This window comes from Mizuhopecten yessoensis, unplaced genomic scaffold (genome assembly GCF_002113885.1).
Source record: "Mizuhopecten yessoensis strain PY_sf001 unplaced genomic scaffold, ASM211388v2 scaffold10975, whole genome shotgun sequence".
Taxonomy (NCBI): Eukaryota; Metazoa; Mollusca; class Bivalvia; order Pectinida; family Pectinidae; genus Mizuhopecten; species Mizuhopecten yessoensis.
Window position 1 is genome coordinate 309,427 of NW_018408815.1, and position 27,993 is coordinate 337,419.

At 34.6% G+C, this 27,993-nt stretch overlaps 1 protein-coding gene across 1 annotated transcript; it reads left to right on the forward strand.

Annotated features, from left to right (window-relative positions):
- On the forward strand, positions 1–27,710 carry LOC110464227 (phosphatidylinositol 3,4,5-trisphosphate 3-phosphatase and dual-specificity protein phosphatase PTEN-like). The gene is made up of 9 exons (XM_021519329.1): positions 1–385; positions 8,265–8,349; positions 11,322–11,366; positions 16,305–16,479; positions 16,999–17,106; positions 18,299–18,440; positions 21,989–22,155; positions 22,647–22,859; positions 23,840–27,710. The coding sequence occupies exons 1-9, from the start codon at positions 307–309 to the stop codon at positions 24,257–24,259; spliced, it is 1,434 nt and encodes a 477-aa protein (XP_021375004.1). The 5' UTR covers positions 1–306; the 3' UTR covers positions 24,260–27,710.
- Positions 27,711–27,993: the final 283 nt, after the last annotated feature.

The window sequence follows — 27,993 nt, forward strand, 5'->3', positions numbered from 1 at the left end:
GCCGCCATAATGAAACGATAAACCGCACACACATACATAGAGAACAACATGGCAGTTTCATCTCAAAAGCTTATTCGACTACGGATAATACTGCCAACCACGGTATCTAAATCGTGAAATCGTAAGCATTGGTTTCTTGATTTATCAATTCATCCGTCAGAGCCCTTAACTACGTCCAAACTCGTGGTTGACGTGAAGTTATTTCAACTGTTGCTTTTCGGCCGAATGTGTACGACTGTATGACTTTACATTGATATCACTTGTCGAATATGGTGTGACAGTTTATTAAATGACCAAGAAACCGAGATGGCGAATAGGATTCGGTCAATTGTGAGTAAGAATAAACGTCGGTACCAGGAAGATGGCTTTGACTTGGATTTGACCTGTATCCTTTTTGAGGAAATGATTCGCGTGATCAACATCTGATGATCATGACAGATATAAATCAGGACGATTTGTGAGGTTTACGTTGGATTTAAATAGAAATGTCTCTTATTGATATGTCATTGACCAAAGCCATTAACATCAGTCCCTTTTTTGCAGAGTTTCATTTGCCCTTTATATATCACTTAGGTAAGCATGTCGCTAGTAACAAGGCCTTAAGTTTGATATAAGACACGGCTTTGTTTATAACCGGAAGATAATTCCCAAACATTTCCCAAAATTTTAAGATATATATTACAAAGGTATAATACACACTGCTTCCGTGTACTGACTTAGCATGGGAGAATTTATTTTTAGCTAGTTGGTAGAGCGCAAGACTAGTGAACCTGAGGCCCGGGTTGGACTGGAGGCATTGAAAAAAATTATGACCTTTAAATGTTACTATACTGTATATGTATATAATCTTCAGTAGATTGATTGAACAGGCCTATGCTACTGGTGCAACACAAACTATCGCCAGTCATACTCCAATAATGTTACAGGATTAACACACACGATACTTTTGACAAGCGCAACCATTAAGTGACTTTTGACTTCCCATGGACGATTTTTCCATTACCGGCAATCAAATTTTGCCAGATTTTGACAAAAAACAATGTCTTTACTTGTATTTCTATGTTCAACCACGGACTTAGATAACAAAATCTAATCTAATTCCGTGGTTCAACATATTCCATTAGTCTTCCTTTCCACAATTCCATTATGAAATCAGAAGAATTCTGTGTCAAAGACATAAATACAGTAAAACCTTGTCAAACCACCACCTTCTGTCCTCAATGATTTTAGCGGTATAACAAGTTTAGCGGTATATCAGGTTTACCGTTTTGAACCCAAGTGTTCACACACCAACTGAACTTATGCTTAAAAAGAATAATAATAAACTTCAGATTTTTTTTTTTCAAAACTAATTTAATGTATCAAATTGTATAGAAACAAAAATGTTGAATCAATGTCGTGATATCCCAACAATTTTAATGCAGAACTTACAAAACCTGTCAACGTTAAACAGTAGATCTTATGCTGAAAAAATCACTGATGGTCGTTGCCGTGTTTTGGCCGATTGACTGCACAAAATTTGAAATGGTATCGCCGTCATTATTGTCCGAGTATGTGTGCGTGATGACAGAGTTGATAATGTCATCGTCCCCGACAACTTCCCAGGGTGCGAGTTGTTTCCATATCAAATCGGGATCGAGGTTGAGCTCATCCTGGTTCTCTGGTATCACGTGTAACAATACACACGAACGTTACATTCATGTCATCGGGATAAACCTGTACTCTACTCGAATTGGTGGTATTTAACAAGGTCAAAATAGTGTGATTTTAGCTATTTGTTTTGGAAATATGATGGCGGTATGCAGGTTTGGCGTTACAACGAGTGCATTAATGTTGGGGAAATCTGTTCTGAGTAAATTAATGGCGGTATGGGGTTAAGCGGTTTAACGGGTGGCATTACAACAGGGTTTTACTGTAATGAGTTTTCATCGTTTGCAGTGAAGCAGTCGTGTCCAAACAGAAAAGTGAAAATATCATGTTATTACCCAGGTAATACAACAATGGATTACTTGATATGTTCGACAAGTGGATTACTTTTTGATGGCAAAAAATTGTACAATACTGTTTTTGATGCCCCCGCCATAAAATGGGGGGGGGGGGGGGCATATAGTGTTGCCCATGTCCGTCGCATCCCGTCCCGATTCAATGTAAACACCCGTCCCGTCGCGTCCCGATTCAATGTAAACACTTGGCAACTTCATTCTTTGACAGATTTTGGTCAAACTTTATACGAAGATCAAGTATGAGTATATATATACTTTGGACATTGTTGTGTTTCAGGGATCCAAGGTCAAGGCCAAGGTCACTTGCTATATTTAGAAAACCATCAACTGTTTCAATTTAAACACTTAGCAACTTCATTCTTTCATGGATTTTGGTCAAACTTTATGCAAAGGTCAAGTATGACTCATTGTGAGAACTTGATGTTCCAGTTGTATATATACATATACCCCTTAATGAGTAACGGTAAAATGCATGCTTAACGGTACCGTTACACTAAATCAGCTTGGGGAGAACACTGTTGCATAGATACAGCCAATTCCGGTCATCTACTTGTTTGTATAGTAACCTTGTCCATAACATATTTTCAGGCAGTAGTCTGGCTCTAGTCCTGTTCTTTTTCTTTTTTTTTTGAAAGGAGGGTGCAAGTCTTTTCAGAGACCAAACTCAAATGCAAGATAATTTAAAAGTTGTAGGAATTTTGAAATAAGCTCCTGATTTTTCAGATCTAATCATACAAATTGTTAAGTTAAAGGAAATATATTATAGTGATAGATACATTCCTTTGTGGTTAATAAAACCTTTATTTTAATATTAGAATCATTAGATATTAAAATATTGCTCTGAGAAATGTTGTAAAAACAATCATGCGATTAACTCATGATCATTCAACCCTGAAATTATGTAATGGACCATTCCAACTTTTGAATTTGAAGAGTTCAAATGTGCTTTCAGGGATGAATGAGTGAAAAGACTGTTCTTAAATTCAATTTAGGTGTGCAACATTATTGGTCTGCAGCTAGCGTGTATGATCATTGGACATTTAAGCCGCGGTCACTTGCGTAGTTGACCGTAGTGTGGGATGACTGTAGTAGACCGTAGGTGAGCTTAGTTAAACATATTGAACCTAGTTAGACGTAGTTCCCTTACCATAACTCCTAAATCATTGATCCTAGTTAACCGTACTTAACCATAACAGTACTGTGAACGTACTTCAAACGTAGTCCAACCCTAGTATTTGTCCCTATTTGACCCTACTTGACCGTAGTGTTAACCGTAGTGCCATGTTACTACGCGTCATCTAAGGTAAACACTATGGTCAACTACGTTCAAACTATGATCACATTAGGATAGGGCTGTAACGATACACCGCGGTGCACCGAAAACCGCGCTAAATTGCTTCTGTTCGGTTTACGGTATATTTTTCCGTGTTTCGGTTCGGTTCGGTTTTTAGTATTACCTGACTTCCGGAATTTAACCACACATTTGTAACGTAAACATTTATTCTCCAGCGTCACCTGCGATGATAATAAAGGTTTTGAAGGGTTTGACACGGTTGATGTGGAAATACTTCGGTGTAACATAATATATAACTTTCCAATGAACGGCTTTAATTTTGTGCCCCACGCAAACAGGAAAATATCGGCGGATCGAGGCGCACATGTCGTCTGCAGGTGAGGCTGATTTGAACATTGACATTAATACGTTTTGAGGCGATTGATTTCTTCAAACTATATATCGATGATTTAATCATTAACTAGACCGTAGCTAATATATATCTATATGCCGACTGTGACAGTAAATATATTGAATTACGTCACATGCAATTCTTGATGAAATACCTGACCTTTTTACATGAGAATCTCCGTGTAAATGTACAGCGTCTTATGTCATAAATGAAATTTAGAATCTCTGTTATCATTTGCCAATTGCATTTGCTTACAAAAATAATTTTAAAATCACCTTTCTGGTTTTTAAATCTGATTAATTAAAAGTTTCACCACTGAAGCAACTTTAGAATTGAAAACGTTAATGTAAACTAGAGACAATTACGAACAATTTTCATATAACTTTCATTCACATATAACATTTATATTTTTCAAGTTATGCACATTTGAAAAATCAAGTAAATTAATTTATATTTCGATAATCAATTCAGCAGTGGTGTCCCTTTACATAATGTACAATCAATGTAGCAGCACTCTCCACTTGCCGCATACATATCGTAGCTTTAAGTTACAAGTCGGGGAACACATCAAACATGGCGACGCATTTGAAGAGGAAGCATAACATTTCGTCAACCTGTATCGTATCAAAATGTATCGTATCGTGGGTAGATATCGTGATACGTATCGTATCGTGGCATAGGTGTATCGTTACAGCCCTACATTAGGATCTTGGCATCCAAACTCACCATGGTCAAATCATGGGTTTCTTGAAGTTCAAACTACATTGATGTCTACGTTGAACTACGTCTTTCTACATTTAATACGGTTAACTAAGGTCACCGACGGTCCACTACAGTCAACTACGGTCATTTATGGTTGCTTTATCTAGAATATTGGTTATCCAAGTAAAATAAACCAGTTCAGAAATGAAAATTTTCTTTGCAGTTATGACTGATGCAGTGGTTTGCTTCACCTTAATAAAAATGTTCCCATTCTGATGTATTGTTCAAGCTTAATTTGTCATATACAGTACAAATATTTTTATGATAGATTTGCTTGGTCATTAATGACATAAAATATACATGAATATTATACACAAATGTTCTTGCAACCCGGAACTTAAACTCAGGATAGACACTGCAGTGAACAGGATGTTACAGTTTCCTTGCAATTGACAGATTTGTATCCCAGCCAAATGCAAGATCATCATGCATCATTAGTATATGCATCACTCAATTCTTGTATCTTAGACTTGCACTGATTTGTAGGGCTGTTCAAAACTTCTGAATACCTGTATACAGGTTAATTGCAGTTTGTTTTAATATGATATAATATACAAGGTCCACGTAGACTTGTCTTTCTAGACAAATGGAGTTGTGCACTCGTGTAAAAATATCAAAATATTAGCCACACGAGTGAAATATATTTGTTATTACTGAAGACACCATTAAATTTTCTATTTATTACATTTTTAAACCATAAAACATGAAAAATGTAATGCATTAAAAAAGTGCGGGAATCAGAAGCGGTATAATAAGTGCCATATTCTAATGACGTCACACTGTACAACAAGGCTGTGCGCCATTTTGAATGGGATACTCAACGCAATTCCTAAGTTTTCTGCTATTTTCTGGTATGATTGCTTATAAAAATGTTATTAATTGAATATTTATGTAAATACTGTGTGCACCGAACATTTACCATAACAACCACTTACATGTATTCTACCGTCGCTTCATTTGAATCTGAAAAAAAAATGTTGCCTTTGAATGCAGCGATGCAGCGAATAAAAGATACCGTTAAAGCGTTATGATTGGTCAATACCAAAAAGTGATATTTTCACACTAAATTTTTGTCACAGTGTGAAAGATATCAGTTTTCAATGGCAAAAATGTAATAAATATATGTAGAACATGCACCATGTCAAAACTTGATTTTTAAAGTGAAAGTACCAAATTAAAATTAAATCTAAGATCATAAACCAAAATTTGAAATGGTGAATAGAGTGTTTGTTTCAAAGGTGATGTCAGCAAGTGTGAGTATAGATATATTGGTCAGGTTTCACTGCTATATGATGAGAACATTTCCCTTGGGCAAACAACCCATCATTTGCCATAGCAAGTGGTTTTCAAACAGAGGACATATTAAAGAGTGTTATTTTATAATCTCTTATCTCTAGGTTATTTTTTTTTAAATCTTTATTTTTAAAATCTTTTTTTTTCTCTCTGTATGAATTGTTATTGAGATTGAAAACAAGAAATGAGCTTGGTGTGGCCTAAAACAACTTTGATAAGAGTTTAGGAGAAAAGTGGAAGTGTATTTGGTAGAAATGAATTAGTTCTGGATTTGTTTCCTGATGCTATGTGTGATACGTGGAAGCTGATCTGTCTCCTGTAACTCACAAGATGTCTAACGCTATCAGTGTGTAAAAATGAGAACAGATGGATCCCTATATCTTGTGGTACAAGATGGATGGGTAATGCTGTGTCAGATGTAATCATAGCTTCAACTCATTCACTCCTGAAATTTTATAATGAACCATTCCAACCATTGAATTGGAAGAGTTCAAATGTGGCTTCAGGGGTGAATGAGTTAAAATGGCCTTCATCTTGTGTGGTTTTAAACTTTACATTTAGATTAGAAATGGCCAATTTGTTGATTTTAATCCCAATATTGCATATTTGTTAGAGTTACAAAAACTTTTAAGTTACATGTATATATATATATATAAGCCAGTCAATCCATATTTCACTAAGGATTATAAAATGTTCACTGTATGTCGGATGACAGTGTTTCTTTATATACTGAAATTAGGACATCACTGATTATAACTTTTGACTTGTATCCTTGAACAAAAATCTGGAACGTGGTACAGGGATCGGCCAGATCCGGACTGATGTTAGTGTGGGAGAGGGTCGCATACTATAAAAGCAGTACTGTTGTAGGTTATATGAATTGGTGGTACTGTACCATATTTTGACATATAATCTCAATCCTAGTAAAAGGCTTGATCATCACCATTTGTCTGGAGTACATGTTCTATTCTCACCAACAAAAACAACGGATTTCTAAATTATACATCTCAATGAGTACAACTTAGGATAGTTTAGTGTCACGTCATTGTAGGAGATTATAAAATGACCTATATTTCAACCTGGGAACTCATTATTGAAAACTTTTGTTCAGAGCATACTGAATAATTCTGTATTTTAACTTTGAGCACCAAATTAAACATAATACTATAACACCTAATGATTTAGGGATTAATTATACAGATGTATATGCATATTTTAGGATGACTGTGATAAAATAATACATTATTTCAATTTTAACTATTTTCATAGTGGTATATAAACATTAAAAAAAATGCAATTTATTTTTATCATGAATGCAACATATTCCGGTACTGTAGCTAGTAGCTACATGCTAATCACACTCTATCTTACAATCCACACAATCTTTAATTACCATGTTCTCTGTTTTGTTCTTTATGTCGGTGTTGGCGCCCATATATAGGTCAAATAGGATCTATGTATAATAATAATACAGTGGCTTAAAATTGACTTCTCTGATAGAACAATGCATTTTAATAGTTGAACAGCAATGAAGTATATTGAATTTTGGCTGTTGTTGGATTGTATTTGCGAATTTAGGTTGTTAGGTCTGGTCCCATTTTTCAGTACAAATATTATTTACAGTTTCACATAAAATAATATAACTTGTATGCTTTTTTTGAATGTTTATAAATAATTTATCTCTATCTCTCTTTTGATGGGTTGAGTCCTATATATCCTTCTGAAAATCCTGAATCTACCAATTATTGTGGGCTTATCCATACATTGTATATGCTGAGGAGCCAGACATGTGTCTGACAGCTAGTTCTATATGTATACCTGACCCCCTACTGATATCGGCCATTAACCTGATCACTCTACACACTACTTCAACCTGGTATATAGGTGTGTTATAGATAAAAAACATTTTGCCTCTGTTCCTTTGTCCTCTACCACTTGATATCTCACCAGTTTCACTATGGCCTGTAGTTGTATATAAACTACATTCAAATTAGATGGGATGTATATTCTGTCTTATAATAGCCATTGCAAGGTGATGAAAGGGCATATTTATTCGGATCTTGAAATATTTGAAGAGATATAGACCATCTTTAAAACGTTTGTTTACTGTTGTGCATCATCTGTGACTACAGTGGTTGAATATGACAAATACTTCTGTAACTGAATCTTGTTTTATAATGTTATATCATATATAAGTGCTTGGCAAAACTGTTTTTGATGGGTAGCCTCTCCTTCATTCAAGTAGTGAAATCGTATCTTCTTGAATATATATAGGTCAAACATTCCACATGAATTGCATGTGAAAGTGTTGGGAAGAGACATACTCCAAACAAAAACATTAGTTAACAGAAAGTCGTGCTCTTGTAACTGGTAAAACATTATGGTATATTGCACTAATTAAGCATGTGTAAGAGATTTGTATATGTATATAAACAATTAATCGACCCAATAGTTTGTTAATTTTTGATTTGTTAATAATTATGTAATGTGGTCATCATCATGTTCCTTAACAATTTCTTAGATATTTATCCAAATATCATTGCCATGGGCTTCCCTGCCGAATCCATTGAAGGCGTTTACAGGAATAACATCAACCAAGTAGCACGGTAGGTATATTCTCTGTATAGTGAATATAATTACGGTATATATGCTTCAGAGGATGACATCCATGATCAAGGGGACTAATCTTCCTTTGTAATTGAGGCTGATTGTTTTGATTAGTTAAGTTTTATCAGTGCTATAATGTGCTCAAAAAATGTTTGACTTCCAAGCTTCCCCTGTTTCCTGTGACAGGTACGTATACCATCAGAGTGAAATACATCACAATACCGTGGTCACGATATGATACGCATCACATAGTGTGGTCAAGATACGATATCCATTACAATGCCGTGGTCAAGATACAATACACATCACAAAACTGTGGTCACGATATGATACACATTACAATACCGTGGTCACGATATGATACACATCACAATACCGTGATCACGATACGATATCCATTACAATACCGTGGTCACGATATGATACACATCACAATACCGTGATCACGATACGATATCCATTACAATACCGTGGTCAAGATACGATACACATCACGATACTGTGGTCACGATACGATACACATCACGATACTGTGGTCTCGATACGATACACATCACGATACTGTGGTCACGATACGATACACATCACGATATGATACGTATCACAATACATATAGGAACAGTAGAAGCAAAGTGAAAAGATATGCTGTAAATTTTTAATTGCAATATTACAATTGGAAATAGACTTGTTCTAAAAAGGGCATGACTTTAAAGTTTCACACAATTCACATCTTTCGACGTGCATGCTGAGCTGAAGCTATCACTCGCCTTGTGGAACAGATATGAGTTGACTAAATTCAGAAACGACAAAATCCAGAAAATATTGTTGGTGTATCGTGACCACCAAAAAAATATTGTGTATCATATGCATACAGTATTCAAAATATCGCGATATATTGTCACACAATATATCGTTTCAGCCCTAGTAAAATACCATGTTATATAGTTTTCTTAAAATACCGCTCCAAAGCTAAAGTATTAAAATGAATTTATCATTTAGTTCAAAATTATGCATTTTAACATAGCTTTTGCATCATTTATTTTCTTAAGTTTATAGTGACACAAGGAAAATGTATCACAATTCAACGTATATATCAAATCATGAGCTTAAGTATTGTGATACTTGTGTAAATTGTATTGTGACAGGGTGTGTTGTTTCACTGAAATGTGTGTCATAAGGAAGTGATCATATTCCGTTTTAGTGATAATTATCTATTTTGTTACCACAGATCTATTTCACAGAAAACGTTAAGTGATCTCACTGTCTGAATTGATAAGGAACACGTGATGCTGATCTATACTAAATCAATATGGTCTTGACTACTCATTATTTCAGGAGAGTTGGGTCTCACATCCACATTAACAGACTTATAACATTATGCTGATTTTTCTGTACGTTTTATTATATAGATTTTAAAATAAGTATGTAATTAATATATTTATCTTTGTGCATTATCATTTCTAACTGATGCAACATGCATGTACTGGTAGATGTAGGTCATCTATAGTACACCTATAGCTATATACCGTGTTTAGCTCAGTAGGCCAGCACTATTTAAGTACCCCAATACATTTTTTTTTATATGTAGGTCAATGGATTTAAATTACCCCAGTAACAGGAAGTTTACTGTCGTACTTATTGTTGCATACGTGTAATTTGAACTGTTCACTGTAATCATTTACATTTTGCACTGATAGGTTTGGTTTGATTTTAAAAGGCTCATATATTTCTTAACGTCCCATTAACAGTTTAGGTAATTTAAGGATGATTAGGTGTCCGTTTAAAGATTCATAGGTAAAGTAATGAATACATGGTATTACAAACTGTATAAGGACAGCTGCTATCAAATGACAACATGATATCACAATAAGCTGGCATGACATGCCGATGTTATCCTTTTTACATTATAAAACAGGTTGTATCAGTGGTTGACAAAATATAGTCTATAGTCAAAGTATACATTGTACAGAAAGTGGAGGTTTTATACTTTTGTGTTTACATTGTAAAACAAAGGCTGTTTTAGTGGTTGTCCTTGCATTGTTGTATATAGTTAATGAGTGAAATATAATAGGTGAGGTAAAGGTTTTGTAGATTGTTTACACTGTAAAACAGATGCTGCATTGGTGGTTAGTTTTAGGGGTCAAAGTAAGGTGAAGGTTTTGTACTTGTTTGCTGTGTCTGGCTAGATACTGATAGAGTAGGTATATAATGTACTGATAGTGAGTCAACTATTATTCAATGTCATAAAATTATCTACAAAGTACAATCTATGTTAAAAGTGATAATATAACTTTTGGCCTAATATCATCGATCTTGCTATATTCACTGTGCATATTTACATGTATTGTCATGTGAAGTACTACAAATTTTGTTATTGAAGGTCATTACAGATTTTCCAGCTTTATTATTCAAATCAAATGCTTGTTAGGTCAAATGTCATGGAAATATAGAATAGAAAAGAGTTGTTTGTAATGGAGGTACAATGGTTATTATAAATTTCTCAACCAATTTTTATTTCCTTTTTCTGTTTTAGTTTCCTATTTATCAAACAATGCATCAATTCTATTTATCAAATAATGATTCTTTTTTATAAATGAAATGTCTTTTTCAAATGTGATTTCTAAGTATAGCTTAATTGCCAATAAGATTTTCATTCCTATTTGCTGAATTCCATGTTGACTAAGGTATATGTCATGTTTGCAATTTTTGTGTAGCTAAAAATAAAGTAAATTTCGATGCAACACTTCTTTAAAGATATCCATGCAGTTGTACAGATCAAATGGTTTGAATGACTTGTGAGTATTTGATAGTAATATGTACATGATTGCCACATTGTCAATTATTCAAGAGAATAACTAGGTTACATCACACAGTTTAATATCATATGTGAATATGATTATTTTCCTCAACGGCAGGTTATGTGTGATGAGGCTACGTGTAGCTGGTCTTAAGCTTGGTTTGTTTTCTTCAGGTTTTTGGACCAACGACATAAAGACCACTACAGGGTGTATAATTTGTAAGTATTCCATATCCTCTGTTCCTTTGTAACTATTGCATTACATCTTCCATTGGTAGAATCCCATAACCAATGTCTGTACCTGAAGTATACCATGACCTTTATATATACCTTTTAAGTATCCCTTCACCTCTACACTCTATTTGTAAATATTACACTTCTGTCTCTACCCTTGTATATATAAGTTACCTCAACTCTCTACCCTTGTACATTGTACATATCCCATACCTCAACTCTCTACCCTTGTACATATCCCATACCTCAACTCTCTACCCTTGTACGTATCGCATACCTCAACTCTCTACCCTTTTAAGTATCACATACCTCAACTCTCTACCCTTGTACATATCCCATACCTTAACTCTCTACCCTTGTAAGTATCACTTACCTCAACTCTGTACCCTTTTTAAGTATCACATACCTCAACTCTCTACCCTTGTACATATCACATACCTCAACTCTCTACCCTTGTACATATCACATACCTCAACTCTCTACCCTTGTACATATCACATACCTCAACTCTCTACCCTTGTACAAATCACATACCTCAACTCACTACCCTTGTACATATCCCATACCTCAACTCTCTACCCTTGTACATATCACATACCTCAACTCTCTTCCCTTGTACATATCCCATACCTCAACCCTCAACCATTGTACATATCACATACCTCATCTATCTACCCTTGTTCATATCACATCCCTCAACTCTCTCCCCTTGTACATATCACATCCCTCAACTCTCTACCCTTTTAAGTATCACATACCTCAACTCTCTCCCCTTGTACATATCACATCCCTCAACTCTCTCCCCTTGTACGTATCACATACCTTAACTCTCTACCCTTGTACGTATCACATACCTCAACTCTCTACCCTTGTACTTTCACATACCTCAACTCTCTACCCTTTAACATATCACATACCTCATTTCTCTACCCTTGCACGTATCACATACCTCAACTCTCTACCCTTGTACATATTACATACCTCAACTATCTACCCTTGAACATATCACATACCTCAACTCTCTACCCTTGTACGTATCACATACCTTAACTCTCTACCCTTGTACATATTACATACCTCAACCTTCTACCCTTGTACATATCACATACCTCAACTATCTACCCTTGTACATATCACATACCTCAACTATCTACCCTTGGACATATCACATACCTCAACTCTCTACCCTTGTACATATCACATACCTTAACTCTCTACCCTTGTACATATTACATACCTCAACTATCTACCCTTGAACATATCACATACCTCAACTCTCTACCCTTGTACATATTACATACCTCAACTCTCTACCCTTGTACATATCACATACCTTAACTCTCTACCCTTGTACGTATTACATACCTCAACTCTCTACCCTTGTACATATCACATACCTCAACTCTCTACCCTTGTACATATCACATACCTCAACTCTCTACCCTTGTACATATCACATACCTCAACTCTCTACCCTTGTACATATCACATACCTCAACTCTCTACCCTTGTACATATCACATACCTTAACTCTCTACCCTTGTACGTATCACATACCTCAACTATCTACCCTTGTACGTATCACATACCTTAACTCTCTACCCTTGTACATATCACATACCTCAACTATCTACCCTTGTACATATCACATACCTCAACTATCTACCCTTGTACATATCACATACCTCAACTATCTACCCTTGTACATATCACATACCTCAACTCTCTACCCTTGTACATATCACATACCTTAACTCTCTACCCTTTTAAGTATCACATACCTCAACTCTCTACCCTTGTACATATCACATACCTCAACTATCTACCCTTCTCTGTACCCTTGCAAGTGGTCCCTGCATGAAGGGCGTAAGAATTGTACCTGCTGCCCCCGTTGCATTATCGTAAGAGGTGAATAAATTTGGAATCTTATCTTTTCTCTTCTTTCTAAACAATTTCCTTCTTCCTAATGTCCCCCTTGACAATGCCTAACTTTTGGCCGTTAGTTGAGCGTTCGCCCCTGTGAGGAAGGCTTTGAGGTCTGTCCCCTGGCCAAGGCATACCAGAGTCTGTAAAAATGGTAGTTTCTACTCCTGCTTAACGCTCAGCAATTTAGGAGTGGGACGACTGGTTCGCTGGTTGTCAGTATAACGTGACCGGGTGGGGTGTCTTCGTGGTTGTCTTCGGCAGTATCCATAACATGACCTCTATGCCTTGTATCTTATGACCTCCACATATTCAGTGTATGTATTCCATGACTGTCACCTCCTTTCTTATATATTGTCTAGGTGACTGGAAGGTTCATGTTAAGTGCAAACCCACAAAACTTGTATAGTATAAAGTTTATCAGTATCACGATTGTGCTTAATAGAACATTTGATCCTGTACCAAACTAAATTAAAAGAATGTACATCAATGGTTAAAACCTTACAGAGTATTTAAGAAACTTTCAAGTTGTATGGTAGGTCTCTTCTACATATAATTTTCATTATGAATTTCAATATTTTTGTAAACACACAAATTATAGTTTTACATGAACAGGAATAACTAGACCCAAATATTTAATCACAGTTCATCCAAAGTTCTAGCTAGCTGTGTGTTCGTGTTTGAATAAACTTAAGACTAAGGGTTATGAACTCTATTGTCTTCCTGGTTGTGTTGAAGATCTTTATGTAGTTTTAAAGTACATGTAAATGTACATTTACTGGCTGTTTGATATTAAATGGAAAAGCACTTCAAAATAGAGACCTCGTCAGTCTTATATATACACACACCAACCTGGATCTGTTTATTTTTCATTCACCTACTAGAAGGGCAACTGACCTTATGCTGTATGGTGAATCATTTGTTGTCAATCTTTCCTTGAAGACGCTTTTAGTCTAGAACAGCTGAGCTACTGTACTTTTAAACTCAGTTTAGCCTGGAACATTGTTGGGCCAATGGAACTCAATTTTGTATTGAGAATGGATTTGACCCAGTCCTCCAGGGGAGCAATTATAGGGCCATAATGCAGGAATTTTGAGTGTAGAGCTGATGATTAAAATCCCCACTATACAACAGCATATAGGTCACAAGTCGACAGATACAATCATGCTACCAGAACTGTCCAGGGGCCATTCCTTGCCCCTTCCTACCAGGGACATAGTTCCTTTGGCCATGCAGTACCTTTGAATGAAGGGATAAATATATCTATGCTACTTACTAGTACTAAGATTGACCTCTGGATCCAGCCTTGCTTGTTCATATAGAGATTATATTAGTTCCTGTGTCATAACATGGAATTGGTTGAAATCCCCACCCTATTAACACTGACTGCTAGGCATAAAGAGACAAACATACTCTTAAAATACATTATAATTGGTTACGATTGGCTTGGCTTTGCCATTTTCACATTTGTTAGTAAACTACGCAACTACTGAGTAAGGAAATATATATATCCTGTCATGTATTTGTCATGTAATGTTTTGAGGATTGAAATGAGGAAGCAGAATGACCAAATTGAACTGAAAATTTCAATACTGCATAATAACTAAAACATACTTGATCACATGACTAATTCACTGTTAATAGAATTAGCCAGTTGTCGGGAAAAGGCCACTTAACAATGACATATCCATGCGGAATATACTTGTATGATATACCATGTACATGTTTCAATACAGTTTCTTTTTCCCTGATGTCATACTCTTTCCTGGACATCATCTGCATGTCCTATTGTAAAAGTTCAATGACGTCCCCCAACCCAATCCCTGACACTACATAGTGAATTGGGTAGTGCTCGCTATTAGGAGTATTTAATGAAGTCCGGTTCTCACAACAGACATCTAGAGATCTATTTGATAAATGTTAACACTCGTGTGACAGCAGCATATATACAGTAGCAGACATTAAGATGAAAATTACAAATTTTATATTATTAAGAATCAATGTCTGGTGTATTGTAGCTTACTGAATTACTGCTAGTTTCAACCATCATGATACTGTAATTGCTATTTGTAAAACACTTGTGATTGTGATATGCTGTTGCAGTAGCAGGGTTTTCCTGCCTAACCATTTTACCACTGTATACCAAAATGGACTCATCCAGATCAATGCATGGAAGAATTAAATAAAGTTACATAGGGGTGAAAGGGCTAATGTGACTGAATTTTAGCCAATTAGGATGTACACATTTTTTGGGTACATTTTGATTGAAACTCTGAAAATTCTGCTTCAAGCAAAACAAATATCTTGATCCTTATTAATGCTTTATAACATGAATGACGTCATAGAATCTTAAAGTAAAGAAAGGAGAAGATGGATTCAGATGCTTAGATATGCTTGTCAATTTTTCAAAGGTTAAGCATATTGGTACACTAATTTCTAAAATATTTAGAAGATTTTTTTTATCCTAAAGAGTATGATTTCATCTTATAGTGTGACCTGTTATTATCATCATGTAATGTTGTCACAGAGGTCAACACTGAAGCCTGAACACATGTCCAGTTATCCAACTCTAAGAAGCATAAGTAAAGGTTGGACAGTAATCATAACATAGAATCCTGCTACATGAACTTGCAAATTGATAAAATCTGTTACCTGTAACTGAGCGTAATCAGAATATCTTAGTCAAGGGCATAAAAACAATACATATAATGTATATATAGAAACTGAATATTTATAATGTATGTGTGTATCACTTGCGTTAGAAGAAGCTTGGAAATATAAATTACAGTGTGAAAATTCTGCGAAATGGCGCAGAAAGGTGCCAGATAGATCAGACTTGAAAGAAAAATCTTGCATGGGGTATAATATAACATGGCATATCCCTGTCCGAGGTGCAAGAAATTTATATAGAAATCTGCTAACCAGGTTATGAAAAAAGTATATAAGCACATTTTTTCTCAGACAGTTACTGTCACATGTGTACTTTATTTTCCAATCCAGATGTACAGAAAGATCATATGACCCAGTAAAGTTCCACAAGCGTGTGGTGTGTTACCCATTTGAAGATCACAATCCACCACCCCTAGAGCTGATCAAACCATTTTGTGAGGATCTGGACGACTGGCTTAGAAAAGACAAAGAGAACATCGCCGCCATACACTGCAAAGCTGGCAAGGTAAGTGACACCTCAATGTTATCTCTCGCCCAAGTACGAGGACAAAAATGTAGGTGCTACAATAACTTCTACAATCAAGTGGTTTAGGGATGAGTTTCATTTCCTGGTACTGTAAAATTTTGTGCATATGGTCCATTGTAGTGTTTTCCTTAGTTTGTGTTAACCCTTTCACCCCTATGTAACTTCAGTAAACTCTTCCATGCATTGATCTGGTTGAGTCCATTATAGTCTACAGTGGTGAAAGGGTTAAAGGCCTTTTCAAACCATTTTAGCTGCATTTTCCAATTTGATTGTTTATCAGTTTACTACAATTTTAAAGCAAATGCTTACATTTCCATCTTGTTCACATGGGTTGATTTATGTCTCGAAAAACAATATGTTGCTGTTACCTATTATTTATGTGTTCTAAGAAAATATTTAAATTAAGGGTACAAACCTTAGTCTCTTTGAAAAGGTAGAGAATATATCACTGTTATTAAATAAATACAAAGATTGTTTTTGGGTAAACTTTTGTTACAGGGACGGACAGGTGTTATGATCTGTGCCTACCTCCTGCACAGAAATCTGTTTTCAGATTACCAAAAGGCCTTGCTCCATTACGGCCAGACAAGGACCAGGGACCATAAGGTGAGTGCCACATTGGCCCAGAACATCCTTTATCATAACTGTCTTCTGTACCGACTCTGTTCACTTAACTCAATTGTGGTTATTGAAGGTCAGGAAAAACCACATGACACTGATCAGGGTAAGTAAATGTGTGAAAAAATCAAAAAAATATCTTTTGTTAGTTGTAGGTTCTTGGCTGGATATGACTTGGGACAATATATATGATTTTGCGTGACCAATGTATTATGGTTAAGTGTTTTCTGTCTGTCACCTTGTTGCCCTGACAACTGCTTTCTCAATTCCATCTAATTTCCTTGAAACTAGGTAGAGTTAACCATGTGCACTGTTCCCACTTAGTTTTGCATGTGTATCGGACACTAATCTGATAATTATTTCCGGAGTTATTGCCCTTTGTATACCTCGGTACCTACCTACATCAATTATTAAAGCTGTCACAGTATGTGGAAAAATGTATTGCAATGGGCAGGAATACTGTATTGCATTGAAAAGCAATAGTGAACTATTGCTGTACATAACTATTTTTCAAAATCTTGTTTTTATGCATCTTAAGTATTACTTCTTTCAACTTTGAAAATCACTGCAGTCTAACAGGGTATTGATAGTAATGGGAATCCGTTGGCATTCTACAATAAATTATTGGTTTGATGGAAATCTTACCTGTTTGGTTCTTATGATATATACTTAATTTTGTCAGCATTTTGACAACAGTTTTGTATGAAATTAGGTACAATTTTCAGAATAACTTATATTGTTCCTCTGACAATTTATATCTATACATTCCCTTTGTATTGCAATATATGAGGTAACACTCCAGGCATATTTTGGCACCCCTATTTTAAATGTAGGACCATTAAAATCTTGTCCAGACTACTACAGAAAAATAATTTACTGCAGGGACATGCATATTATGTATCCATGCAGAAAAATCAGAGTAGCAAAATAAAACATTTTTGCATCCATGTAGAAAATTACCATCAACAATATAATGGAACAGTATTCATAAGTTCCTCTTGTAAATCAAAAGAATCAGAGTTTTTGTAGCGTATCGCCCATGCATAATATTGAGGTCAATGACTGACGTTAACTCGCCTTGGATTGTGATCTGCTCATGAACTATTTGTAAAGCTGTATTTATTCCATATCATTACCATGTGCATAACTAACCCAGTTGACCTTTTTCAATGTTTTGCAGGGTGTGACCATTCCTAGTCAGCGCCGTTTTGTATGGTACTACGGATATCTCATTGAACGCCGTCTACAATACAAACCAGTTACCCTGTTGCTGACAGGCATTGAATTCATAAAAATTCCCATGTACAATGGAGGCACTTGCAGTAAGTTTTTGATAGACTGAACGTAACATAATAGTAATAAATGTTAAATGTTCAAAAAAACAGATCTAACTGTTTCAGGTGAAATTCTGTACAAAAATACAAATGCTATTACAAAATTCTGTTTTTCAGCAATTAAAAACATACCTAATTAAAAACAAAGAAATATTGTCGCAATAAACAAAATGAAATACTTTTGGTTACATTTCAAAAATAACTTGCTTCACTCTAAAAGTTTAAATGTTTGGGCTTTGGAAATTTAAGCTAATATTGTGTTAATTAAATCTGAGTAAAATTAAGTCTGTGTAATTATAATCCTATCAACTCACTTTAGAGTATGTATTGAAGCCTTTTATGTTCACACAAAATCAAATGCTTCCACCTTCAGTTTTACTGATATCAACTTCCAAAGTCTGACTAATCTTACTTTTTTTTAAGGATCCCCTTCCCTCCGCCTAAAAATGTAATGAGGCATTGTTTTTTTTCTTTCTACGGCATCGCTATTGCATAACCAAATCATTTCTGAAAAATGACCCATACCTTGTGGTAGTTTCTTCAGATTTTTGGGGATATTATAAAATTTCGATATTTTTTTTGAATGAAACAAAAAGAAACAAAATACATTAACTTTGATGCAACAATGGTTTATTAGAAATATAACACATAAAAAATATTAACAATGTCGATATTGATGAACAAAACACAAAAAAACTAAGTAATTTTCTAACAATAATACTAAAACAAACAAAACTGCCCGTTACATGAATCAGTAAAATTCTGAGTGCCAATGCAACACGTTAAGGACAACGAAAAGAAAATATAGGTGACAAAAATTAACGTCTTGCGGTCTTACTTATAAATTATACAAAAAATTATAAAGATGCAAAAAAAAAACTAAAGAAAAGAAAGACAACTCTTACATTTGTACCAATAATATACAATTTACAACATACAATATAGCAATTTTTCTGTACGAAAATAATACAGAAGGCATTACCAACCAATAAAATTACTTCAAATGTAATAACCAATATAAAACAAAATTGCACATTGTGTATGAATAACATTATAACAAACAATGTACTTTACTGTGTCATAGCAAAAATGTCACAATGAACAACAATAACAAAGTTTCACATACTTTACACAACAATAATAAATTTCTACATAATGTACAAATAACATACTATGTTATGATATAAAAAATCACACTATATACAACAATAATGAACTTTTACATTTGGAACAAAACAATAATAAACTTTCACATTATGTATAGATAACAACATACCATATTTTGATATAAAAAATATCACACTTTATAGCAATAATAAACAGATAACAACATTTATTGTGGTTTAACAAATATAGAATATAATCCTGACTATTGTGATGTATAAAATACTTCCCAGGCCAAAATGTCTTTCCTATTGGGTATTGCACAACCGTAGCCTAGTACCGCATTCCTTACAACCTTTCTGGTCCAGGTATTCAGATAACATCACAAGTTCAACCACTCGTCTACCCTGCGACCAGGTTAAAAAGTTATTGGCGTATTTGTGATCACTAGTACTGGAGGGATCCTCATCAGACGTGGGTGTCGGCTCATCAGTAAAATTGTCAGTAAGCTTAGTAGGTTGCTTCAGTAGTCAGTGTCTCTTCAATGTGTGAATGAGTGTCACTTTGTTTTGTCGCAAAGTCATGGTCTAGCAGTTGATATTGGACATCGTTGTTGTTATTATTGTCAATTAATGCGTTTAGTTTACATTTAAAACGGCTGATTATACGTCGGGCTTGCATGTCGGCCATCACTGCCACGACGTTGTTTACATCGTTACGACAGCATTTTTTGCCCACACTCTCGCGATTGGAGATTTTCAACGCAAGGGACACAACTCTGTAGTCAAAACGTTATTCAAACGAAATCCATTCAAGGGAGGTAACAACATTGTCGAAATGGTAATCAGGGGCAGGTGACTCTAACACTGAAAAACAACAGTGGAATTCTTTAGTGTTTTGCTCTGGCTGGGTCGGGGATCCTTAAATGTATATTTAGATGTGAAAATATAGAGACAAGTAAATTAGAAAATATATATTGTATACGTTATGAGTTGACTAAAATCAAAATAACTTGGTGTTCCTCTGGGATGCTCCTTAGGGTTATGTTGACTACAATTCAAAATATTCAGTGACTAACTGGATACTCATCACAGTAAGTAAAGAATTGAGTAACCAATTAGATGCTCCTCTGGGTTAATTACAGTTCAAAATATTTAGTAACTAACTAGGTGCTCCTCTGGGTTAATTACAGTTTAAAATATTGAGTAACTAACTAGGTGCTCCTCTGGGTTAATTACAGTTTAAAATATTGAGTAACTAACTAGGTGCTCCTCTGGGTTAATTACAGTTTAAAATATTGAGTAACTAACTAGGTGCTCCTCTGGGTTAATTACAGTTTAAAATATTGAGTAACTAACTAGGTGCTCCTCTTGGTTAATTACAGTTTAAAATATTAAGTAACTAACTAAGTGCTCCTCTGGGTTAATTACAGTTTAAACTATTGAGTAACTAACTAGGTGCTCCTCTTGGTTAATCACAGTTTAAAATATTANCAGGTATGGGGTCCAAAGGGTCAAGGTTAAGTTTTGTATTTTTCACTGATGAACATTTTGTTATGATATCAAGAAGCAAAGTTGGTCGGAATTAAAGAATAAGTCAACTGACCAAAGTTCAGGGTCACTGGGTTAATGGTCAAGGTCATTTGGGTCCAAAGGTCAAAGACAAAGTGGATTTCTGACTTTGACCCTGGCTCTTGATGGAGGAGGTATATAAGGTGAAATAAAACAAATCAAAGCTAGCAAATGAGTATTGCACCGGTATTTACATTTCTGTTAGCCAAGCAAATATGGAGGTGGAAGGAAACAAGACTCACGTCATAGTACATGTAAAATGTATATTTTGCTTCCTTGCGATTCTTTTTGAAGTCCAAATGTCCAACGTCAAGCTCAGCTATATGGGCAGGTTGCTTCTTGATGATTATGGGGGATATATTGCCACAAGATGGGGCCCTTACTGACCTGTCAGTGTTCTAGTTACAGTTTAAAATATTGAGTAACTAACTAGGTGCTCTTCTGGGTTAATTACAGTTTAAAATATTGAGTAACTAACTAGGTGCTCCTCTGGGTTAATTGCAGTTTGAAATATTGAGTAACCAACTAGGTGCTCCTCTGGGTTAATTACAGTTTAAAATATTAAATAACCAACTAGGTGCTCCTCTGGGTTAATAACAGTTTAAAATATCAAGTAACTAACTAGGTGCTCCTCTGGGTTAATAACAGTTTAAAATATTGAGTATTTAACTAGATGCTCCTCTGGGTTAATTACAGTTTAAAATATTAAGTAACCAACTAGGTGCTCCTCTGGGTTAATTACAGTTTGAAATATTAAGTAACCAACTAGGTGCTCCTCTGGGTTAATTACAATATTAGTACTAAATTCATCATCTTTGTCCTGTTTTGTAGTTTATGATAATGAATAACTGTTATTTACAGGCCCGATGTTCGAGGTTTACCAGCTTAAAGTGAAAGTTTACTCCTCAAAGGTGTATGAGGACCTGAAAAAAGGTCAGGAAAAGGTTTTCATGGGAGTCGAGACATCTGTACCTCTGTGTGGAGACATCAAAGTGGTATTCTACAACAAACCCCGCATGAAGGGAAAGGTAAATACATGTGAAATGTTTGGTGTAGTGGATAGCAGTAACCTTTTCATATTGTCGATAGACTTGTCAAAAAAAAACATACGAAGGGGTAAGGTTAGGGTGACACATTACAGATGCCACCTTGTGATTACATAGCTCCATTTGAGGTTTGGGTTGTTTGTCAAAATGTAGATCGTGATGGTTATGTTTTCAGGAAAGGGGAAGCAATTTCTTCAGTAGAGCCATTGAGATGAATCTGAAAGGACTAAAAATGTTATTGTCAGTGTGATCTTGAATATTTACCTTGTCAAAAAATGTCATTTTAGAAATTATTTGTAGTTTATATATGGTAGTTAAAAAAGAATAATTCAATTTTCATGGTAGATAATTTAAGTCCTTATTTATATATAAATATGATAGATCTAGCGCTAGGCCTTTCTGCCTTCTAGGGCTTCTTCAGGCAGACTGAATATATATATTTCTGTTTATCTATAACTGTTTTATTTACACAGGAAAAGATGTTCCAGTTCTGGTTCAACACTTTCTTTGTAAACGTGGATGGATCATATTCCGACAAGCCTCAGGCTAATGGCACCACAAGTTATTGTGCAGGGGAGATGGCTCAATATGACAACTCGAGGTTTCTATACATGACCCTTCTTAAGGAGGATTTGGACAAAGCCAACAAAGACAAATCACATAAATTATTCAGTCCAAACTTTCAGGTAGGTAGAGTTGATTCCACTCAACCAGGAGACCAAAGAGTATTAAAACATGTAATTTTTCAGTTATAAGCATAGGATATTCAAAGACATAACCCATTTCTTTTTATGTAGAAATCTATTTATTTACCAAGTATAAAATGATATTTTATGCTATGCACATTATGAAATCATTATATCAAGATTTTTTTTAAGATTGTGATAGTTTGTTAAAATTTTAAACACATATTGAGATAAAAAGATTGATATGCAATTGATGACAGCACAACTTTAAAAGAACAGTGTAATAAAAGACAGAGGCAGATCCAGGAGTTTGCTTTACCTCTTCCTGCCATTCACGGCTAGGGTGAATTCTTGTTAGCTTATTTGGTTGACAGTCGGACTAGTAAATGGGAGACTCTGATTTTGATTCCTTGTGGAAAAAATGAAAAATGGTGGCCTGATGAAAAAGATTGTCATCAGATTCAAACAGCTATATTTTGATTACTAGATTATTTTTACGGTAGAACACACTACAAACATGCTTGTTGCCAATTCTTGCTTAAAACAAAGCCATATTTGTTTCTCTCAGCAAACAATTGTTTCCTGGTGACATTTTGTTTAAAGGAATTATGCCTATAGTGAACTTGCTTTGTAGGATCCCAAGGATTCATCATAAACATAATTTACTGTAGTTTTGTTAATATCTCACATCCAAATGCTCTATAACAGGTGATGCATTTTTTTTTGTATTCTGAGCGAATAGTGCACTTCACATATTGTTAAAATGGTAGTATCACAACGGGTCAGGTTTGATATATGTTGGCAAATAGAAGTTTCAGTGGGAGTGTTGAATGAATGGTTTTCTCTACCTCGAAAAGTGCAAATATTAAAACAACTGGGAAATTGAGTATATTACGAAAAGCGCTGAACAGGCACACATCCACTCCTGTGGAGTTCTTGTTTGTTATAATATTACATCAATTGTTTGTTTCTTCCTAAAGGCAAAGTTACATTTCAAAACTCCTGACCCAGAATTTCCAAGGAACGGAAGCAGTCTGAGTAGCAGCCTGACAGTCCCATCTCATGTTACGTCCAGCGCCGGCCCTGGCCACACACGCTCACCTACGTTTGAAAGTATTTCCACATCGCTAAAGGACAGTTCGCATGCTTTACCATCTTCCAATATGGGCCAGACTCGTTCATTGTCTGAACTGACATTAAAAGACCCCCCCATTAACAGTCGTGCCGCTCATTTACATAGTCATAAAAGCAGTCAAAAAAGCACAGGTAGCGACACGGGCTCTCCTGCCGGGAGTAGTGAAGGACTCGCAGATACACTCAGTGAGAATGAACAAGATGAAAATCTGTCAGACACCGACACGGATGATGAATGGGATGGACTAGAAACAACGCTTGTATAGCATGTGTGATATTAGTTTGGGGAAGAAGGGGGGCTTACTACTCGTGTGTAAATGTAGGAACGTGAGACATGGTGTGTGTAGCAGTAAACGTGTGTAATAGATTGTCTAGTATAGTAGATATGCATGGTAAAGACTGCTAGTGTATGTGTGATATTGAAGTTATACTACATGAAGTGTAGTAGTGTATATGTGTTTAGAAGCTGAATGATAATGGTTTATGTGCATGACACAGCACCATTTCATCAAAGTGGCTTTAATGACTGCAACAAATATCATGAGATTTTTATTTAAGATGTATTTTGCTGGGAATCAATTTAAGAAATTGTTGGTAATGAGGTGTTCTGTGTGGTGGCATTTCTGGTGACACAGAAATGGGTTGGACTTGTTATGTCTGCTGTTTAAGTTTGTCAGGTTTATTAGGATTGTTATTCTGTAACTAGAATTGTTATCAACTGTTTATTTTTCCCCAAAACTCTTACTTTTTGACGCCAACATTAATGTGTTTGTCTCTTTTTCATGGTTGAGTCAGTCTCTAGTATGTAGAATTTCTATCAGTTCATAAACTTGTATCATTTAGTGAAATCACCAATGCTACCTTCCACACATTTTTTTTTTTTGTTAAGAGTTTTTCGAATAAGTTAATAAGTTTCCAGTATTATCCTGTGATAGACCAGGATCGTTTTAGTGTTACAAATGCTTGAACTCTTTATTCATTTTCAAATGTATCATCAATTTTAAAACATCATGCAAATTATTGATCCCATTAGATATACAGATATTTTTATGGAACTCTTCCAGAAAGGAGATTTATATTTCTTTAAGGTAACATACATCCTTACAATGATATGGGTACATACAGAACTTAATTTGTAACATTTTTAGTGGAAGTATCATTTAATTTTTTTTAAATGAAATTCCTCAATTTTTCACCATTTAAAATTTTCTGGGGGCCAATGATGCATATTGTGCTGATTTTTTCCTTATGAAATGACAAAAGGGCAAAAACATTTACCTGATGTCGCATCTAAAGCTGAATCTGTATGATAATTTTTTGAAGAACTTTTATATTTATATAAATGTCTATTAAATAGTTGCCAAAATTCACACAAGACCCTCCAGATGTATAAAGATAATTGACATTACTGTTTCATAATATAAGAAGATAGAAAATAAGGAATATTTCACTTTATGATACAAGTAACAGTCATTAGTTGGTTATTAATTTCACCATCTTCAAAAATATCAGTGATTGAGAAGAAATATCACATATTTTTGTATGTTATTCGAAAATACTTAATTATCAAATATCAACACTGATTTAATTGATATTAATTATTTGATAAAAAGTTGAACAGTAAAAGATAATTAAGGACACTGATCTAGACTTGTTGGTGCTGTTTTAATCATTTTACTCGGTAAAATGTGCATTTGCTTTTGAAGCTTTGTGAAAGATGCAGAAAAGTAAAAACATTAATTACTATAATTGGTGCTTCACTGCTGTATACATTGTAACTTGGCTATTATGTTGGCTTCTGAAGTGCTTCATTAATACCTACATATTTTGATATTATATGAAAAATCAGGATCATATTTCTCTATTTATATTTATGGTTTGAACTGATATGTACTTAGTACAGTAATAAAAGCTATGTATAAAAGTGATTTCAATAGAGGTGTAAATCATGTAATTTGGTTGATAATTGACGCCATAAATAATTTTTCAATAGCAGATCAATCTTGAAATTAACAATTTTCTGCATCCTACATGTAAACACCTTTTAGTTTGTTCAAAAAAAAGACTTAATAAATAAATGTTGTGTGTTGATGATAAAATTCAGACTTGTAGCTGTAGAGAATGGATGATAGAGCTGAATACATGTAATAAACATATACCTCGATTGAGGTCAATACCATCAACTGATGAAAATTATCTTAACTGTCACAAGATCAATATAACAGTAGAATCAGGTTATCAAAGCAGATAGAACAAAAAGTAACCTACATAATGAGTAAATCTTCATAGACATTAACATACTTGAAATTTGCATCTAGGACTTTTTAAATTTAAAATAAGTTGAGATTTCCATTTTTCTTCTGGCTTTAATTAGTTTCTTGTCATTTCCTTAAATATATTTGCAAGAGAAAATAATTGATCGATTTTGATGCCTTTTAAATCAAATCACTCTGTAAAATAAATATATATATTGTACCCAAATTGAGTACTATTTGTCGGAGAAATAAACTTCTAAAGTGATAGGGCACCTGTATTATTACACAGGCTCATTTGTCAGAATGGTGTGTTGTCATCACATGTTTGTACTGTGTGTGTGTTCATGTATATTCTATTTGTGTGTATTCCAGTTGTAAGTGTGTATGCTGCAGTGGTTTGTGTGTGTACAGGTGCGAATGTACTAGTTATGTCAGTGCTCATTAGTTAAATGGAATGAATGTTCAGGTACGTAAAAATGATCTCATTACTCAATATATTACACTTGTTTCTCTGTCTATGACATCTGTCCACAGGTATTTTACGTGTGACCTGTAATTATGTTTTGTTCTATGAAATGAAAAGTCTGATGGTAGGGCATTATCCCATCATCATCACATTCCAATATGAGATGTAGTGACTTGAATCAGTCAATGTCATTCATCACCTGGTTAAATCAAGTGTCATTCATCACCTGGTTAAATCAAGTGTCATTCATCATCTTTGGCGGAAAAACAACATGATAGTCATATATCTTTGCTTTTGCTTTGGAATTTTGTTTTGGAATTTTTACAAAAGGTGTTTTTATTTTGTACAGTCCGACCTGTCATGTGTAGCCTTTGGATGCATCAGATACTGTAAAAGTGCACCTTTTTATTGGGTGGAGTTGTTTTCATTTTGACCATTTAAAGTGATTGTGGTGTGGACATATTTGTAAGCAATAGGTCTGAAATCTAATATTCAATTTATCTGTAATTAAAGCTAAAACAGGAACATTTCAACATTGTGAACAATTTATCTGTAATCTATATAGATTTAAAGCTGAAACAGGATCATTTCAACATTGTGAACATTTTATCTGTAATCTATATAGACTTAAAGCTAAAACAGGATCATTTCAACATTGTGAACATTTTATCTGTAATCTATATAAACTTAAAGCTAAAACAGGAACATTTCAACATTGTGAACATTTTATCTGTAATCTATATAGACTTAAAGCTAAAACAGAAACATTTCAACATTGTGAACATTTTCATTTTTACAGCAAGTCCATCGTATTTATCAACATGCCCTTTTACAGATGTACCAAATTTCCTTTTCCTGTTAAAGATGTAAATTTTTAAGAGCAGCTGTATATATTTTGGTAATGAAAGTGTATGGCATTCAATCAGTGCTTGTTTATTTAATCATCGAGAGTTCTGTCTTATAAAAAGTTAATTTCTGCTGTTGGTTGACATTTTTCTANTTTCACTTAGTTTACATGCTGATTTCCACATCACATCTAAACAATAAAATAAAGCTACCAGTACCTATGATATAACTCAGGTGACCGCTAAGGCCCTTGGGCCTCTTGTTATCTTTGCAGTTATTTTCCAAATTCGGTCATCTTGGGGTTCAATTATCAATTATTTTCAATCAATTTTTTGTAGTTGCCCAAGATCCTGAACTTACATTTTTTTTATTTTTTTATTATTCATTCAGAATAAAGATTTATTTTTTCCTATTTGAATTGATGGATTTGCCG